The 19515-nt window shown below is 45.4% G+C and overlaps 1 protein-coding gene across 12 annotated transcripts in view; it reads right to left on the bottom strand.

Moving 5' to 3' along the window:
* FAM120B (family with sequence similarity 120B) overlaps positions 1 to 19264 on the bottom strand; it is a 95020-nt gene extending 75756 nt beyond the window's left edge. For 9 of the 12 annotated variants that reach the window (XM_034669501.1, XM_034669500.1, XM_034669505.1 and 6 more), the window contains exons 1-2: positions 19181 to 19255; positions 5810 to 7442 (exon numbers count right to left, since the gene is read on the bottom strand). In XM_034669501.1, coding sequence (XP_034525392.1) covers positions 5810 to 7423 — 1614 coding nt within the window. In that variant the 5' untranslated portion in view covers positions 7424 to 7442; positions 19181 to 19255. Of the gene's footprint in view, positions 1 to 5809; positions 7443 to 19180 lie in introns of those variants that run through there. The other 3 variants (XM_034669509.1, XM_034669510.1, XM_034669508.1) reach the window with 3 other exon arrangements.
* Between the last annotated feature and the right edge of the window lie 251 nt (positions 19265 to 19515).

Genomic DNA, 19515 nt, shown 5'->3' with positions numbered 1-19515 from the left:
CTGCCCTCCTCAAAGCATCTCAACGGCTACCACAAATCTTCGCCTTTAACATCCAAGGCCCCAAAGTCCTCTTCCTATGGTATCAACCCACCTCACAGAAACCAGTCACAATGGACACCTTCACTGTTCCTCAGAAATACTCAATCCTCCTCCATCCTCACTTGGGCTCCAGGAAATGTACCCCCTCAGGGCATTCCCACCCTCCTACTTCATAAGCTCCTCTCCCGTTAGGGTTCACCTCAAGTGTCACCCTGTCTTCTGCTCCCAACCAGGACTCACCTCCCCTTGCCTAATGGGACTCATCCCACATCTACTCCATAGTAATTATCTTGTCTGATCTCCTCTGGTAAACTAAACTTCCCTGGGATCAGAAACCGTGTCACAGGGGCACCTGGGTAGCTCAGTCTATTAAGCGTATGCCTCCAGCTCAGGTCATGATCCCAGCATTCTGGGATCGAGCCCCGCATCAGGCTCCCTGCTCAGTGGGGAGTCTCCTTCTCCCTCTCCCACTCCCCCTGCTTGTGTTCCCTCTCTTGCTGCCTCTCTCTCTCTGTCAAATAAGTAAATCAAAATCTTGAAAGAAAGAAACAAGCTGCGTCACAGTCATTCACCTGTTCAGTAATTCCTTGCTGAGCAAAACACATGTGCTGCACACCCCGTTTCTGCCTTGCAACCAGCAACGTTGGCACAATGTAGGTGATGAGATACTGGGCTGTATTCCACTTTTTCCTTAAAAAAGGGAGCTAAGGGGCACCTAGGTGGCTCAGTCAGTTAAGCCTCTGCCTTTGGGTCAGGTCATGGTCTCTGGGTCCTGGGATCGAGCCCAACAGCAGGCTTCCGTCTGCTTCTCTCTCTCCCTCTGCCATTCTCCCTGCTTGTGCTCACTCTCCCTCAAACAAATAAATAAGTTCTTAAAAAAAAAAAAAAAAAAAAACTAAGATCAGAGGCCTATAATAACCTACATACAGGTTTTATTTTTTCTGTGAAGAACATTCTTATTAGTGTAGGAAGTGATTTACCGAGACAACGACTCAAAATTCAAATCCAAACAGTCTGCCACAAAAGGCATTTAAAATGTGGTGCTAGCAGCGGTTAAGCGTCTGCCTTCGGCTCAGGGCATGATCCCGGCGTTCTGGGATCGAGCCCCACATCAGGCTCCTCCACTATGAGCCTGCTTCTTCCTCTCCCACTCCCCCTGCTTGTGTTCCCTCTCTCGCTGGCTGTGTCTATCTCTGTCAAATAAATAAATAAAATCTTTTAAAAAATAAATAAATAAAATAAAATAAAATGTGGTGCTAGGACAATTTGGAATGTCAAAAACTCTGTGCATCAGTGTTCTATTTATACATACTTTTAAGTAGTTCCAGTTATTTTGATTCATTTTTGTAGAATTGAGTCTCTTCCTATTCCTCCCTTTCTTCAGATATAAAGTAGGTTAAATGAAAGTGCCAACCTCACAGAACTATCCTGGGGATTAAATGGGTCAACACAAATGGTGAAAGAGAGCTCCACACACAGCACACGGTCCCCACTGCAGCCACTGTCATGAGGCTACACACGTTGTAAAACGTCTATCTCCTTGCTGATATGTCTTGAAATCAGGATGGCAGACAAGCTAGCAACTTTAAGGTCAGTAAGGTTAAAAAGTACTTTTTAAAGGACTGTTATCTGATAACTCTAATGGAAGATCGTTGGAAATGAGCTACTTCTCTATGTGCCCTTTTGATACTGAATCTATCAGAAACATTATAGATTTGTTTTTTATGATCCTTTTGAGGCAAAACAGCTTCTGACTTATTTTCCTATTCCCTCTTCCATTTCTGAGACTTTCAAGAGAGATGGTATTTTAACAAATCTATCTAGAAAGTTGTAATAAATTATATTCACCCTACCAAGAAATCTTCAGTTTTGGCAACTGTACAGAATTTGAGGTATTTTCTGGGTGTATACGGGGTTTTTCAGATAAGTTCTCTACAATGAGAATTTTAATTCACCAATTAGAGCAGAATTATCTAATAAGTACCTTTTACCTCTGCCCTTAACTACAGATCTATGTAGCACTCTACACTTGGAAAACCTTAACATATTCACCTAATCTAAAAATTCTAACTTAATAAGTCAGTTTATCCAACATTATGGAAACCATATAATTTACTCTTAAAATTTAACTGATTTTCCAAAATATTCTGCTATGGAGAAAACACAGATATCTGGCTGTGGTATGTGCCCAGGATAACTGCTATGCACTACAGCCTTCTACCTAAGGGTTTTTAGGGGACTTTGTGGGGTTGAAATACATACATGTGGAATTGCGGTTACCTATTTGATAGGGCTGGAAGACGCCACCGCAAACAAATTTTAAGGAAAAATGTAAGGGGAACTGAAGAAACTTCGCACAATTGTTTTCAAAGATATCCTGAAGTCAATCAATGGGAGAGTTGTAGTGTGGACAACATGTGATCTGCCCTTCCACAATGGCCCGACTTCCCCTGCAGGCAGGCCTCCCACCACTCTCCTCCCCTCTTCCCCATCCAAGGCTCTTCCCACCGCAAACTTCCTGAAGGAGCAAGCACTCCCCAGCTCCGGCCTTTGCCTCCAAGGTACTCCTCAAACCCTGGCCATCTGACCTCCACCAGGCCCGTGTGACAGTGGCTCTCTCAGGCCACAAAACCCTCCCAACTGCCAACCCCAACAGCCACCTAGCCCCAGTTCTACTTTACTCTGCAGCGCCTGACACTCCTGGCCATTTCTCCTCTCATTCTTGAAACCTGCCTCCTTGAGTTTCTGCTGGGGTCACCGCTTCTCATTCCCCTCCCTGTTTGACCACCTCTCTCAGTCCTTGTGTTCAGAAGGCTCCATCCTACACATAGTCCTCTCCTTGGAGGGTTTCCATTACCACGTACAGTTGGATGACTTGCAGATATCTGTCTCCCACCCACTAATGGAACTTGAGGCCTGTTTTCTAAGCATCGGATGGTTTTCCACAGTTATCCTCTGTGTCAAACCCTTCCTCACCCCTCCTTGAGTCACGGCAACACCCATTCAGAGCACAAGAGGACCCTTACCTCCATAGCAAGACTTAACTTTTTAATGTTTCTTCCTCCCCTTTGCCGATGTCCCAATTATAGCTCTTTTGTCTTCCACCTTGGTTTCTGCAACAGCCACATTAGTCCATTCTCTGCAGTATAACCCATGTTTCAAAAAACAAATACCTGATCACAGGACATCCCTGCTTAAAGATATCCAATACCTCCTCAATGTGTATAAAAACTAAGTCTTAAATTCTTTCATGATACACATGCTGCCCTTTGTGATCTCACCCAATCTGTAGGAACTCTCTTTGAAGGAAATTGGGTGAGATGGCCAGCATGTCCAGTAAAAAAGCAAAGGCCAAGGATGGGTCCTGTTGGTGTAGTGAATGCAAGTCAGGGTTTGTGAGGAGCCCAAGCCCAGAAAAAGCATGTGCAAGGCCATACACAAATGGAAAATGAGTGCGAGTTGGGAACCAGCAAGGGCCAGGTCAAAACAGAAAAAGCAGGGGCCCAGAGGAGTTCCGTGCATGCCGGTGGGTGATGCTGCCACGTGCTCAACAGGAGTCCTGGGCCAGGTGAAAAGCAGACCCTGCCCCCCCCCCAGAAGTGAGAGGCACCCTTCATGCTCTACTTTTGCTCTGCTGTTCCTCCACTTGTGTGCCTTTCCATGTCCTGTCCTTCAGGCAAACTGTTACAGTGGCTCCAAGGCCTACATCACGTGCCACCTCTGAAGCCAAGCGTAAGTCTAGGAGCAGGGTGGCTTCCTGACAAACTCCTCCATGCCCATGCTTCTAGGCTACTGACCATGACTGTCTCACCCCTCCACGTGCCATCAGGGAACATAGATGCCATCTCGTAAAGTCAAACTTTGCAGTTGCCTGGGCTCAAATCCAGGCTCTGCCAACTACTAGCTGTGTGATTGCAGAAAATGTCATTCAGCCTTTTCACACCTGTGTCCTCATGTGGTGACAGAGGCAAGCGCGTCTAGAATCAGAGCTGTATGACGACTAAGGGAAATAACATGAAGAATACCCTCTGGTCTTAGAGGAGAATCATCTAAACTAGCATTTTTACATCCAACCTCATAATAAAACCAAAAAAGTTTAACCAAAGTTAGACTTAGCTCTTCTCTGTTCATCTTCCTGACTTTGAGTAACGAGTCTGTTCAGGTGACTTCTAGTTCTTTGCTGAGACCTGGCCTCACCTCCCCCCACCCCCCACCTCTTTCCTTCTGTCTCACCACACTTCCACCTGCAGCTCTGATTCTGCCTTTCCTCCAACTTCTAACCCACATTCTTTTCCTTCTACAAAGCACTTAAGGATGCTTCCAGGTAGGATAATTTTAACCCCTTAATACTTTTTCACCGGTAACTTTCTTAACATGTGTTCACAACCTACTTCTTACTATAATTTTTTATGTTAGTAAATTAGTTTATCTGCTACATTGGATGCAATAGAGAAAGAGCTGTAAGACTTTTCAAGACAGGAGAAGCCATGCAGTTGTACAAGAAGGGAAGACGTGACTAAAGGAGAGGCCCTGAAGATGCAAGAGAAAGGGACTACTGCCTTCAAGATGTAGTGAGCAGCTACTCTGAGACAATGTGACAGGCGAAAGGGGCTCAGCAGTGAGAAAAACGAACAAGACTCTGTCCTCACAGCACTGTCACGAGCATGAAATTCTAGTGAGGGGTGACCCACAGCAGGTGCCACATGGTGGATGGCCAGGGGCCATCTCTGAGTGGGTGACCACCCAACTGTGATCGAAAAGACTAGTGGGCATTGACCAGCACAGGGGCAGGGGGGGTTCCCAGGAGGCAGAAGAGCCCCTGTAGGGCCATGTTAGAGCAGGGACTGACCAGCTGGAGGTGGCAGTGGTGAGGTGACGGCAGGCCATAGCCTACTTAAGGCTACTCTTCAAAGAGTTATGCAACAAAAATAAAGGGCTTTATTTCTGCATGCAGCACAGTAAGTGGATTGGAAGGGGCAAAAGTCTATACAGAACAGTTAGAGATTCCTGAGTAATCCAGAAAAGAGGCAGCTTATACCTATGGTGGTGAGACTAATTGAATAGGTACAAATAACAAGACAGGGAGAGAATGGTTATAAAAAACAGGAGAGAGAAGTCCCAGGTTTGTAACTTGTGTAACTGGATGGAAGATGGGGACACTGTCAGGAACAACAGAAGGGCTGTGGGAAAGAGATAACATGTGTAGCCAGCCTAGTACAGAACCTCACACGTAATAGGTGGTTAATAAACAGCAGCCCTCCATAAAAACCCTCAAGGGCTCTATGTCACTTGCAGAATTAAGTGCCAACTCCTGGTGGGGCACATAAAAATCTTCACAATCTGGCTACACTCCACGTTTTCCAACCTCTCTCCCCATATCCCCCCTCAGACCCCGTACTCCAGCCTACCGTTCTGCCTCACACCCCAAGGCAACAGATATTTGCCTATTTGTTATAATTTCAGCTCCCATGAAGGTCTGGTTCCACTTGTACTCCTTCAGGAATGTCTCTCTGTATTCCACCCACAGTGATCACTCTCCTTCAAATTCCTAGAGCTCTCTTCTATGACAGGCATGCACCAGTATCAAACATACTTTATAATGTAAGCTTCCAATGCATATGTCATACTTCCTATCTACACTTCCTAACTTCCTGTCCTGTGCTCCCCACAGTGCCTTAATTATGACAAGTAGTCAATATTCACTGGCAAATCCACCAATGGGTATATTTTCAATCATGACACCTAGATTTGAGTGGGCACATCTACATACCTTTAAGATTTCAGGGTCTGAAACCAAGGTTTCTTGTTTGACTTCAGGTTCCATATGCATGAGGTCTTGTTGTTTAATTGCAGGGTCTATACACATGGGTGCTTCTAGCTTAAATTCGGAATCTGCCCCTACAGGTAACTTTTGCTTGATTTCAGTGTGTGTACATTTGGGAACGCCTTGCTTGGATTCGAGGGTAACTTCTTGCTTGGATTCAGGATCTACACAAATGGGAATTCCTTGCTTGTATTCAGGGTCTGTACACATGGGAACTCCTTGCTTGGGTTCAGGGTCTGTACACATGGGAACTCCTTGCTTGGGTTCAGGGTCTGTACACATGGGAACTCCTTGCTTGGGTTCAGGATCTGTACAAATGGGAACTCCTTGCTTGGGTTCAGGGTCTGTACACGTGGGAACTCCTTGCTTGGGTTCAGGGTCTGTACACGTGGGAACTCCTTGCTTGGGTTCAGGGTCTGTGCACGTGGGAACTCCTTGCTTGAGTTCAGGGTCTGTACACGTGGGAACTCCTTGCTTGGGTTCAGGGTCTGTGCACGTGGGAACTCCTTGCTTGGGTTCAGGGTCTGTACACATGGGAACTCCTTGCTTGGATTCAGGGTCTGAACTCATGGATAACACCTGCTTGTCCAAAGTTATTAAACTCTTGGGTTTTTGGAAAAACCACGGAGATTTCTGTCCTGGCAAAAGATATGATGCCACACCCTTATAAAAAAGAGCTTTGTTTGGTCCCAAAGGTAACATCTCTTCTAGCTTTTTCTCACCTTGATGCAAGTGAAGAACTTTAGATATATGGTCTGCTACAGCTAAGATAATGTTACCCTTTTTGTCAAAGTTCTCCTTTACAGAGGTATAGGAAGATAAGCATTTGTACCGAAAGCTTTCAAACATGCCCTCTGGGATTATGTCATTGCCAAGCAGGCAGGCCAGAAGAGGAAGGTCTGCCAGGCTGATATCCAGACTCTCACAGAGCTTCTCTCTACAGAGCATGACAGTACTGAGACTCTCCAGGCAGAGATCACTAATTGAAAAGTAAGGACAAGTATCATAAATTAAGTAGTCAGTGTCTTCTCCAAGAATCCCAAGACAGTTATGCTGGAGGCCATAAGATGCCACCTCATAGTCAGCCTCCTGTAAGGAACACAGGGTTTCCTGACCCAGGGTCTTCAAAGCAAATCGTGTAAAGATGGCCAGCCCCGATGGGATGAAGAACATGTTCCTGCCTGGCTGCTCCTTGTGTGACTTGATATAATGGAAAATCCTGGAGATCTCCCTATTGTTCTTGAGTCTTCGTTTCACCCATTCATCTCTTTTATCCTGCTCCACCATGCCGTCAAAGAAGAATATCAACTTGATGCCAACAGCTGTAAAAGTCTTAACAAAATCCCGCAAAGCAGAAAAGTATTCCCGCCACTGGCCACCGCAGATCCAAGATTCAGGAGTATACCAGTATCTGAGACAACACATGGCATCAACCACAATGGTAGGAGTACATCCAGGATGCTTGTTTCGGTGGTGTTCGGCCAGTTCTTTGAAATTCACTACTGTACATATATGTGGGCACGTACTGCCCACAAATCCCTGCAAACCTCTCACACCCATAGCAACTCCTGGAAAGGATCTGGAAAGGAAAATAAATTAGTAATTATGCCATTACCACTCGACATACAATACCTTTTAAAGCAAACACAAGACAACATTTAATATGCACTCTCTAGTCACTAACAAGACATGGACCATGACATACAGGTTAGGGGCCTAAAGAGCTTTCACTGAAGACTAAGAGGCACTTTACCCAACCGCGAGTCTCCGCAGCCCACCTTTGCGAGGGTGACAGTGTTGCAACGTGCTAAAATTTGTACGAAGACTATTATGCAAGGGATTCCTCAACCAAATTAAAAACAGGGCAACAGTTTTCAAAGAAGTAGTATTTCCCATCTAGGAACTCGGAAAGGAGTTAATTTTGAAAACCTAAATCATATATAAATACATTCAATATCCATGTTTCTCAGAATAATTTTGCTGAATGAAAAAAGACCAAGCAGGTGTACACACCACAGGACCCATTTGTACGCAGTTCTAGTTCACTGAGTGGGGCTGATGGGAAGCACCACAGAGCAGGCAGCGGTGGTCTGGTGCGGGGCAGGCGGGAGGGAGGGGCTTACCCAATGGAAACTTTTGGGATGATGGATGTGTTCACTACGTCAATTGTGGTCACGGTCTGACAGGCAAACACATGCTAACCCTTGTCAAACTGTACACCATAAAAAGTGCAGTTTACTGTATATCAAGTATACCTGAATAAAGGTATCAAAAAGAAAAATACATAAAAATTCACGAGGCCAAATTTCTGTAAGATCTGAATTGGTGACTGACTGAGTCTGAATGGAAAACTGCCCACTCTGAAATGCAGAAACATGGTAGTTCAAAGAGTCAGAACTCAAAATCTGGAAAAAACCTAAGCAGGGTACTTTAAATGTTATTGGTCAGAAAAAATTCCATGATGACATCTCTGACAGCCTATGATTTTCACTTTGGTTTTCTTTAAGGCTCATCAGAGCTTCATGTCCATTGATAAACAGAAGTCCGTACGACACAGCTCCAGAACCAACGAAGCCTGTCCAGGCTTGGGACTGAGGGCGGCAGCCATCAGCTGCTGACACACATCCGCGAATGATGATTCTGGCCTCATGGTGCACACACTTCCTACCAGACAGCACTGGGCACTCAAGACACAACATCTCCAGGCTTTAAAACAACTCAGACAGGCAAAAAACTATAAGCTCCATTTCACAAATGAAGAAACCGCAAATAATTTACTATGCTGAGAAAAGGTACACTTACACAGGACTATCTTTTAAGAATTTACTGTCTGTTAATGGACACTGGCCCCTAAAAAAAATTGAAGTTATCTGTTTAACAGCCATTAATATTGAAAATATATAAACATGGAGTGGACATAAATTTCACACACTTAAGTTAAACTTTAGAGAAATCTTGCTCGTTAAGTTATTAAATACAATGAAAGACACAATCTATAGACCCCAAACCACTGGAGAGCTATCACCAGCAAAGCATTTACCTTGGGAACATTACCAAGGTGAGTTTTTTGAAGCAGAAACTGGACTTCATAACATGATTATTTCAACTATAAGGTAGTTCTACAGTTTGGGCCTCTGGGTATGGATCCTATGTTTACTAAGGTTACACTGTATTTCTGAAGACGGGTAGTTTTTCTCACGATATTCCAACACCGTAGTTTGGCACAGGTTTGGAAAGAGAATGGAAGAGCACAAAGAAGGGTGGGTCAGAGTGGATAAAAAAAAACAATGCTTAGACTGCACAAACTCTAGGCCATTATTCTATGCCCAGCTTTGAAAAAAACAGGCTTGCAACGGTGTACTGATGAGGAACGGACCAAAGGCAAATCTTACAGATTTGGGCTCTTTCTCTATGGTGAGATGAGACTCCACAGGTTCCATAGCAGGTGCTAAGCATCTGACAGAGCCCACTGCCAGCACCTGGGGAGAGCCGCCCACCAAGCCCACCAGTGGCCAGTGGGCCGTCCTTGTTAGTCACTGGCTTGCTCTAGACACACGTGAAGATAAAGCTGAAGCAAAATAGAACCTGCCTTCAGTCCCAGCTCCCACACAGACGTGGGTTCCCATTTGGGCAGCAGCTCTGCCACATTTGGGTTGGCTGCCTTCCCTTACCGATAAAAAGGGATTTTTGTTTCAAGCATTTTTCTACTAAAACTGCAAGTGACAACATTGAGTTGCTCAAAACACTCTCCTCTTTATTTTGGGAGAAGTCAGGCTCAGCCTCTGCTTTGATTTTATTCAAATGTTTTCCTCCTTTCCCACCCAGCAGTGAAAAGCTCACTATTGTAATGAAACATGTACTGGTTTTTCCTCTTTCACACTGCCAATTTCTCACATTTTGAATCCCAAATTACCTCAGGAATGTTACGTTACAATGTGCTCTTCTATGGCATTTACAAAAAAAAAATTTGGATGAGCAAAGACCTGGGAACTTGTGACACTGGATGATGCCTTCCGGTACTGCAGCTCTTCAAAGCTTCCAGTGCTCACGCCACCCACCCCTCAATGCACTTAGTGTGGTGTGAAATGAAATGCCTAAAAAATAAGTTCCTTATGATCTTAATAACGTTTTCTTTTTTCCTGCTGACTTTGTTGTAAGAATACGGTATGTAATACATGTAACACACAAAATGTGTGAATCAACGTTCTCAACAAGGCTTCTCATCAACAGTAGGCTGTTAGAGTTAAGCTCTTGAGGGGTCAGAAGTTATCTGTGGGTTTTTGGCTGTGCGAAGGGGCCAGTGCCCCTGACTTCTGCGTCGCTGAACAGTCAACCCCACTGAACTTCTTCATTCTTTAAAGGTAGTTTTAAAAGATCATTGCAAGTATATACATATATACGTACACATATATACAATTTTCATTATTTAGGTTGTGTAGGAAAAAAACAGATGTCTCATTAGGGAGGAGTCTTACTGCCCAAAATGGAATCTGGGAATCACTTCCATTAATTTGGGCCTTCTCAGGGCAAATGACATCACTCTGTCATATCCCCAATACCCAGCACTGTGTCCAGCATGGCAGGGGCCTGGTAAGTACTTGTGAATGAATGACTAAATGAAGGCACTGAAGGGCAGGTGTATAAAGAGAAATCAGAGGGGTGCCTGGGTGGCACCGCGGTTAGGCGTCTGCCTTCGGCTCAGGGCGTGATCCCGGCGTTGTGGGATCGAGCCCCACGTCAGGCTCCTGTGCTGTGAGCCTGCTTCTTTCTCTCCCACTCTCCCTGCTTGTGTCCCTCTCTCGCTGGCTGTCTCTATCTCTGTCAAGTAAATAAATAAAAAAAAAAAAAAAAAAAAAAAAAAAAAAAAAAAAAAAAAAATCTTAAAGAGAAATCAGGAATCAACAAGTTTACAGACTCCGACTGCAGGCAAAGAAAGAGTAGTAAGGAGTCACTGCCCTCCAGTAATTCACAAACTGGTTTGGGAAACAAAGCATCAATGCAGGAAAGCTTATGAAGGAGGGGCCAGCAGGCATAGGAGTAGAGCTGGAGTGAGTCACACTGGAAGGGGCCTCACTCCTAGAAACCATTCCTTCTGTACAGCTGGACCAATCCCAACATCCTGGGTTACCAGAAAATGAGGAAAGAGAAGTCCAGAAGCTCCTTTATTCACAATCTTTCACCTGACAAACAGAATGCTGAATAGTGCCGTGCCTCAGCACAGACATAGCAACCTGTCTGCCACGGATGGAAGGGGACAGAGTCCCTCTGGACACAGCGACAAATGGACTCATGGCAGCCCACAAACTGGCGGGGGAGGGGGGTGACGGACCACATAGATACTTCCCATGCAGAGAGCAGTGTTTGCAGGACAATCAGTAGCAACGGTAGTGACCACCTTAAAGCACACCCAGCATCCAACAGTGTCAAAGCATAATTTCCAAAAGCTAAAAGACAACCCATGCACACATAAATTAATGAGGGAGGCCCCAAGATGGGAAGCTTGTTCAGAGGGCGTTGAAGAGCTGTAATTGACTGAAATAAGTATTTTCAGTTGGAGACAAATCAGGCTGAAGTCCTACAGAGCAATGAAATCAAAACCTTTGGGTTTATTTTTATCAGACAAAAATAAAATAAAGTAAAAATCAACAAATTAACATGTAACATCAGTGTCTGGGCTCTAATCAAGAGTGACCAGCAAAGTCAGAGAGCTACATTTGGTTGGAAGACTGAACAGCCTTGGGTGACTCTGTAGAACAATGGCCCATGTGACAGTGACAACATAAAAACAGGCAGTCCTTTTCCCTGGCTTCATTTCCAAGTGTTAGGTAATTTTTCTTCCACTGGTAACATGCTGGCTGGGCCTACGCCCTCAGGGAGGGCCTCCTGTGGCTTGATGTGGAGCATTTGAGATCTGTTCTTCTTCCCCTGCCTCCCCACTAACCTCCCCTACAAACAGAAGCGTATGGGACCCCTTTAACACAGCAAGGGAAGACCAGGGACTAAAAACTCCCAAGAAATGAATGCTTACCCCACACCAGCATACGGGACCGTGTTAGCTCAAGGTTTACTGAGTATTTATGGATGCACAAACCAGATGAATGAGTAAGCTAAGAGTGGCTGCCACCTGGGTTGGTCTCCAAGCTTCAGAGGACCACCACCCAGGGCTCATTAAACTACTGACAAGACACTGAACCAGATATCAATCAGGCTCCTCTGGGCCCTCCTTTCAACTAGGCCTCAACCTTGGGCTTCCCCATACATCCTGGCTGAGTCCAGTTTCAGCAAGAGTCCTGCTGAGTCTGTCTGGAGAAAATCCCTACCCTGGACAGACGGTCAAGATCTGATCAAAGGCTTCATGCCCTTGGTTCTCACGGACCCCCTCCCTCTGCCGGCAGGCTACAAATGCCCAGGTGTCTGCTGTGTTCAAAGCTGAGCCCTAGTTCTCTCCCCTCGTGCAACAGTCTTAAGTCAAGTCTTCCTTACTGTTTTAGCAAGTGTCAGAATATTCTTCCTCAACACTGCATCTCTAAGAAGCTTATTCAAAAGAGAAATGGAAAGCCTAGAGTTACTATGATGTACGCTGGGTGTCCAGGTATAGATGCCCAGTCTCGGGGTGTCCTGGAGGACCCTCCAGAACACAGGCCATGGTCACTGGTGCATGGCTAATGTAGACACTCAGTGCTCGGTAGGATGACTCCTCTTAGCTGTGTCCTAGGGAGAAGTGACAGAAACTAGGCAGTACAGTTGATAAAAGGAAAGGCTCTAGTGAGTTCAAATTCTAACCTCTACTTAATAGCAGTAAAATCTTGAACAAGTTACTTTATTCTATAAGCTTCATTTTTCATATCTAAAAAGAGGTTTATAGTGGCTGCAAGTTGGTACAGCCACTATGGAAAACAGTGTGGAGGTCCCTTAAAAAGTTAAAAATTGAACTATCCTATGACCCAGCCATTGCACTACTGGGTGTTTACCCCAAAGATACAGACGTAGTAAAGAGAAGGGCCATATGCACCCCAATGTTCATAGCTGCATTGTCCACAATAGCCAAATCATGGAAGGAGCCGAGATGCCCTTCAACAGATGACTGGATTAAGAAGCTGTGGTCCATATATACAATGGAATATTACTCAGCTATCAGAAAGAACGAATTCTCAACATTTGCTGCAACATGGACGGCACTGGAGGAGATAATGCTAAGTGAAATAAGTCAAGCAGAGAAAGACAATTATCATATGATTTCTCTCATCTATGGAACATAAGAACTAGGAGGATCGGTAGGGGAAGAAAGGGATAAAGAAAAGGGGGGTAATCAGAAGGGGGAATGAAACATGAGAGACTATGGACTATGAGAAACAAACTGAAGACTTCAGAGGGGAGGGGGTGGGGGAATGGGATAGACTGGTGATGGGTAGTAAGGAGGGCACGTATTGCATGGTGCACTGGGTGTTATATGCAACTAATGAAGCATCAAACTTTACATCGGAATCTGGGGATGTACTGTATGGTGATTAACATAATATAATAAAATAAAATTAAAAAAGAAAAAGAAAAAGAAAAATTTCTGAAAAAAAAAATAAAAAATAAAAAGAGGTTTATAAGACCTACTTCATAAACTGTGATGCAATTTCATTTATACTACAAATTTGTTCATAAAACATACTATCAGTTGCCTAAAGTTTAGTAAAATCAGCCCAGCATCAGTCAAAATTCTTAAATTATCTCAAAATTTAAAACAAAGCCATGTAAATTTCAATGAAGTTTTACTGTGTTTATGATTTTTCAAGCTAGTTTACTTTAGTATCAGGAATGCATTTATTTGTAAAAATTTGTTTCTTATTTTAAAAGTAGCCATGCTTTTTGCAGAAAATTCAGAGACAGCACAAAGGAAAAAAAAAAGCTACTCATAATCTCATCTTCCAAAGATCATGACTACAACAATTTTAGAGTACATATTTCCAGTCTTTATTATTATTCATTGTTTTATAAAAATTGGGTACTCTTGTCTTTTCTGTAATCTACTTGTGTGTCTTAATTTATCATGAGTATCTTCCCAACTTCTCTTGCAGTGGGATTTTTAATGGATGCACAGTGCCGGAAGTGTGTCTCACATCTGTGTACCTAAGTCTTTGAGTGCATGCTGAGCATTTCCTTGGGACGAAGGTTATATATGAAACTGCTGAGTCCAAGTAAGAGCACATGGTGGTCATTTTTCTTCAACAGCATGTCATTTGTAGCTGCCACTCATTAATTCTCAGTCCTCCTCAACAGTACCAGGTGATCCTGTTTGAACATGAATCTGGTTTACTCCTTTAGCAAGTACCTTTAGGTCGTTCACTAGAGCAGACACTAGCTATGAACAAAACACGGGGGCCTTGCCCTCTAGCAACTCACGCTCCAGCAGGAAAATATTCAACCCACAACAATCACTAGGGCAGAGCTATAGCTGGGGGTAGGGTGGGGGGGATGGATGCTCAGCAGGGAGACCCAACCCAGATCCAGGATCCACAATGGCTGTCCTGAGCAAGGGCACTGGAAGTGAGCCTGACAAAAGGCAGGAAGGACAGGTGCGGCCAGAGCGAGATGATGAGTTGCCAGGCAGATGGGAGGCACAAGAGTCACAAGGAATGAGGATTTTTTTAAAGTCTGTAAGATATCTTTTTTATCAGTAAATGGATGTTTCTATGGTGCTTAAAATACCTGTTCTACTAAGTAGTTTAACCTCCAACTTTATTTATATTATGCGTTCCTCAAACAAAGAAAAGCAAACAAAACAAAACAAAACACCAATTCTCAGTATGGCTAGAATTCTGATTTAAGGGAAGAAGAGTGAGGAGATGAGGCTGCAGACAGGGCCAGACAGCAAAGGGGTCTGCCACGCACCTGTATCTGGACTTCACCCCAAAAGAAATGAGATATTGGTCAAGGCTCTAAAGCAAATACATCTTTGAAACACTGCCCTGACTGTGGAGGAAGGATAGAGAGAGGCAAGACTGGAGATAAATGAGGGGGTCTGGTAGATACTTCTTGTCCTGGTTGCCCAATACCCAAACACCTATTTTGGAAGAACCCTAAGGGAGGCAGAATCCTAACTCCTATTGCAAAGACAAAGGAGGTAGAGACCCTCTTCTGGCCCCCACACACCTACCAACGACAAGAATTCTAAATTCCCATATCTGCTCAGTAAATTGCTCCAGGCCCTGTGCTAGCAGCTATGGACACACCAATGAACCAGACAAAGTCCCTGACAAAGAAATGGGCCCTGAGAGTGGAAGTGAAAGGCACAGGGTCTGTCAGAAAAGACAGTCTGGCAGTGTGCACATGCTTGACGCACCGTGTCGTACACTTACTCTACAAGCCCCACCGCAGTCATCTGCAGTCCACCTGGCCATGATCAGTTTGTTCAGACTCATGAAAGGCATGCCATGCTGTACCAGCAGAGAAGGACAGAGAGCTGGTGACAGGCAGCAGCCAGCAGTGTGTGCTATGTTGGGGCACCTGCCTGAGGTCTTACACACAGGAACAGTAAAGCCCAGATTTGAGCCCTCCAAAGCCTGTGTATCTTTCTCTAGGCCACACCCCCACCTAACTGCCCCATCTGAGTAATCTGGTTGCTGCTGGCTCCAGCACTGGAAAGGCCAAACCACTCACTGTAGAATTGTGCTGTGGATGTCCTTAGTCCGGAGAGCTCTCTTTCCTGAAGGTTCTCCCCGAATCATCAGGACTGAAGGGGCAACCCAGAACACTGGGCCTTTCCCTAATTCTGAAGCTCTACAAAACCCCTTAAAGGGCAATGACACATAATATGAAAACCAGTGTCACTCAGTGAACATAGATAAAGATGCATGTATGCCTGTAAAAATTTATGCTTTGTTTATCCAGAATTCAGGATAAGAATCCAGCATAAATTCATGAGTTAAAGCTAAAACAGTTCATTCATAAGAGACTTCTTCCGGCTCTTATTCATCATCTATGGACTCTTTTCTATTCCGTTCTAACAGTAAGCTTCTGAGTCCACAGTCCCTCTGAGGCAGGCACATGGATACCAACAGCAGTAGGAACTGCTGAGAGCTGACCAGGAGAAAGCAAAAGAACAGGAAAACTAAAACCTGAAAGACACAAAAACTCCAAACAAATAACAGCAATAGCTGTCCATGGCTCAGCAGTCCTATACTATTTACATCACAACATAACAAATTATGTTTAAAATGTTTACTTGAGATCATTAAAGAAAGTTTATACCACATCCTGCATATTCTATTAAGAAAGCAGGGAAATAACATATTTTAGAAAGACTGCCATCCTAGATGGGAGATTTTGGTACTTAATGAGCAAAAACCCAAAACTAAACTATCCAGAAAACTCCGCTGTTTCAAAAAGACTTACTTTTCTCTCATCCTGGTTGGCAGTGGTTTCATTGTAAGTGACTTCACAGTCACTTACTACCGTCTGGGCTAAAGCACTAACAGGAACAGTACCCTGTTGCACGCCCTCAAGGCACTTCGCACGCACCTGTGGGCTCTGCAGCTAGACAGGCATGCTGAGGGGCGTGATAATTTAGTCCACACTACAGTAAACGTTCTATAATAAAAGCAGTGGATTCCCACTTACTGAGTAGTACTTGTTTATAAGGAAAAGGACGCTCAGGAGCTGGTTTTTCTTGGTTGGCAATGGCTCTGATTTACTGTCTGACTGAAGACAAATCATTTAATCTCTTTGTAGATCACTGATTCCCTTTTTAGTAAAATTTAAATAATGATTTACCTCTCAGTTTGATAGATTTTAACCTACTACTACAAAATTCTTTAAAAATATCTTATTTTATATAAATAACTTAAACCTTAAATAACATGTTTTTAGTCTATGAATATTTTTCCAAAAGAACACCTTACAAAAAAACAGACATCTAAAAGCAAATTAAAATAAAAAGTTATAGGGGCGTCTGGGTGGCTCAGTTGGTTAAGCGTTCGCCTTCGGCTCAGGTCATGATCCCAGGGTCCTGGGATCGAGACCACATTGGGCTCTCTGCTCAGCGGGGAGCCTGCGTCTCCCTCTCCTGCTGCCCCTGCTTGTGTTCCCTCTCTTGCTGTCTCTCTCTGTCAAATAAATAAATAAAATCTTTAAAAAAATAAAACAGAATAAAAAATAAAAAGTTATTTATGCTTGTTATAAAGCTTTATAAAAATAACTGATAGCATTAGGGTTGCCTTATTTTCAAACTAATAAAAGAAAGCGTGCAATGAATTCCTCTGATTTACCAGTGTACAGCTCTAGCTTCTATGGAGATAAGATCTGTTTTAATGACCTCAATTACATGGACTTTCCCACGTACCATTAACCTTTTATTGAAAGAGGTGGGAACCCAGCAAGGAAATAAATCTATACATACATTGTTGCAAAGGTTCTGCCAAATACACTGAGATGCCAATCTCTGGCTTCTCCCTCCCCGAGAACAAACTGAAGTCAGGTACAGCAGGAATTTGGTCAGCTCCCCTGGCTCCTATTTTCCCTCCAAGCCTCAATAATGAGCACACACACGAAGGGGGAGGTCTGAAGGACAAGAGTGCAAATACCAAGACAGCAGGATGAGATAAATGGTCAGTTTCACAGGGATCCAAGTTGTGTAGGGCCTGAAATCTACACATTTGGGATCCTTCTTTAAAAAAAAACACAAAATTATTAACACAAGACCTCTGAGGTCTTTCCCAGTGCCTTGGAAGGGGCTCGTGAGAGGGAGGGACCCTGATGCCTGATCTTCATTAGCTTTACAGTAAATCTACCCCATAAATGACACCCAGATTAAGGTTCAGAAATGGGGCAGAACCTCAGAATACGAAAACAGCAACCCAGAAGGGATTAGAGATCTCCATATGTCTAGAAGATTAGGTCGCTGGAAATGACACAAAGGAAGTGAGAGGTAAAGTGGTCAAGAAATAGTATGTATGGAGAGGTGAGCAGTAGGGCTTGGCACAGCTAAAGTCTTCTTATTGGTTTTCACAAACACAACTAGTAAGGGGAGCACAAGTGGCACTCTGAGACGACGGGAATGACAAGGTCAGGGGAAAATCACTACAGCAGAGCTTAGGGATACCAAGAGATGGGGTGGTGAGGAAATCAGAACACCAAGAATGGGTGAAGGCTGTGCCCTTGCAGAGAGGGTAGCCCATAACAGACAGGTCAAAAAGCAGACGCAGACATGAGGCCATGAGAAAACAAAAGGATGACACTACAGAAAACTGTGAATACTGCTGCAGACCAAACAACACACTTGGGATGTGAACGGTCAGGAACCTGATACTGCAGACTTGCTCCCCAAGCTTTTCTCACTCTGACTCATCTTCTCAAATGCTCAAGCCAAAAATCTGGAAGTCATTAGATATACCAACACCTCCTGTCTTTCCTATCAAACTCCCCTCCAAGTTCTCTCCACTACCATATTCAGGTTTTCACTTCTAAAACTTCTTTCCTGCACGACTGCAAAAGCCCTCTTCTCATGAAGTACAGACTGACTCACCGCACACCATCGTCCTATACCTGCCAGACCGACTCTCCACGACAAGACCCGATCACATCTCCTCCTTGCCCCAAATTCTCTATAGCTTCCAGCCATTTCCCATCCCTAAGCAATGTGTCTTTTCTCCACTTCCTCAGATGGCCTCAAACATTGTTTCCTCTGCAGGAATGAATGGCCTCTTGCCCTTCTTTCACCTCCCAACTCCTACTTCTCTAAAATTCTGCTCAATTGCCCCGTCCTGCGCAGAAGCTTCCCGGCCCCTCCCTGGCCTCTCCGTCCCCCCTGCCCTTGTCTAAGTTCCTTGTCGACAGCGAACCCCGTATTTTCCTTTCTTTCTGCAAGGGCTCTGGAGCCTCAGTTCAGGACAGCCCAGAGACGGCTGGGCGGAAAAGCACCCAAGTTTTGAGACGCGAGCGCAGAGGTCAGAGGACGCCTCTTCGGGGACGATCACACCAGCTGAGTGGCCGGGCAGCCGAGAAGAGTGGCCCCGGAACTGGCACGCATCTCTGGCGGGGAGGGTCAGGACGACGCCAAAGAGGAGAAAGCAAGGGGCACAGCTGTGGGGTCGGGCGGCCAGGGAGTGAGGTGACAGGACGGAGAGGGCCAGGAGGGGAAAGGCGGTGGGCGGCGAGTGTCCCAGGTACCCGGAGGGGGCGGAGGGCTCGGACCCGGGCCCAGGGACCCGCGACGGGGCTCACGGCCGGGGCTGCCGCGACGGCGCAGAACCGCGAGCGCAGCAAGCCGAGCCCAGCCCGGCAGGCCGAGAACGGCCCCGGACGGCGCTGGCCCGGCAGGCCCGGCCCTACCTAGAGATGCACCAGCACAGCCAGAGACTCGCCCGCACCGCCCTCAGCCGAGCCGCAGGCGCCTGCGCACTTCCGCTTCCGTTCCGAGCGCTTCCGCTCGCGGAACCGCCCCGCGCCGGGGGCGGGGCCTGCGCGGTCTGGCCCCGAGGCGCGGGGGACGCGAGCTGCGCAGGCGCCATGCCTGTTGCCTCGGGAACAGCGCGGTGCTTCAGAGGTCGGGGTCGCGCGGTACCCGGCCTCGCGTGGGCTTCGGCAGGACGCAGCCTCTTTCCCCTCCTTCCCGGTGGTGCTGCGCTAGCGGCTGGAGAGTGGCTTGAGGCCGGCTTGCTCGGGCT

This window comes from Ailuropoda melanoleuca, chromosome 10 (assembly GCF_002007445.2).
Source record: "Ailuropoda melanoleuca isolate Jingjing chromosome 10, ASM200744v2, whole genome shotgun sequence".
In the NCBI taxonomy this organism is placed as follows: Eukaryota; Metazoa; Chordata; class Mammalia; order Carnivora; family Ursidae; genus Ailuropoda; species Ailuropoda melanoleuca.
This window is presented reverse-complemented; position numbering and strand designations above follow the sequence as displayed.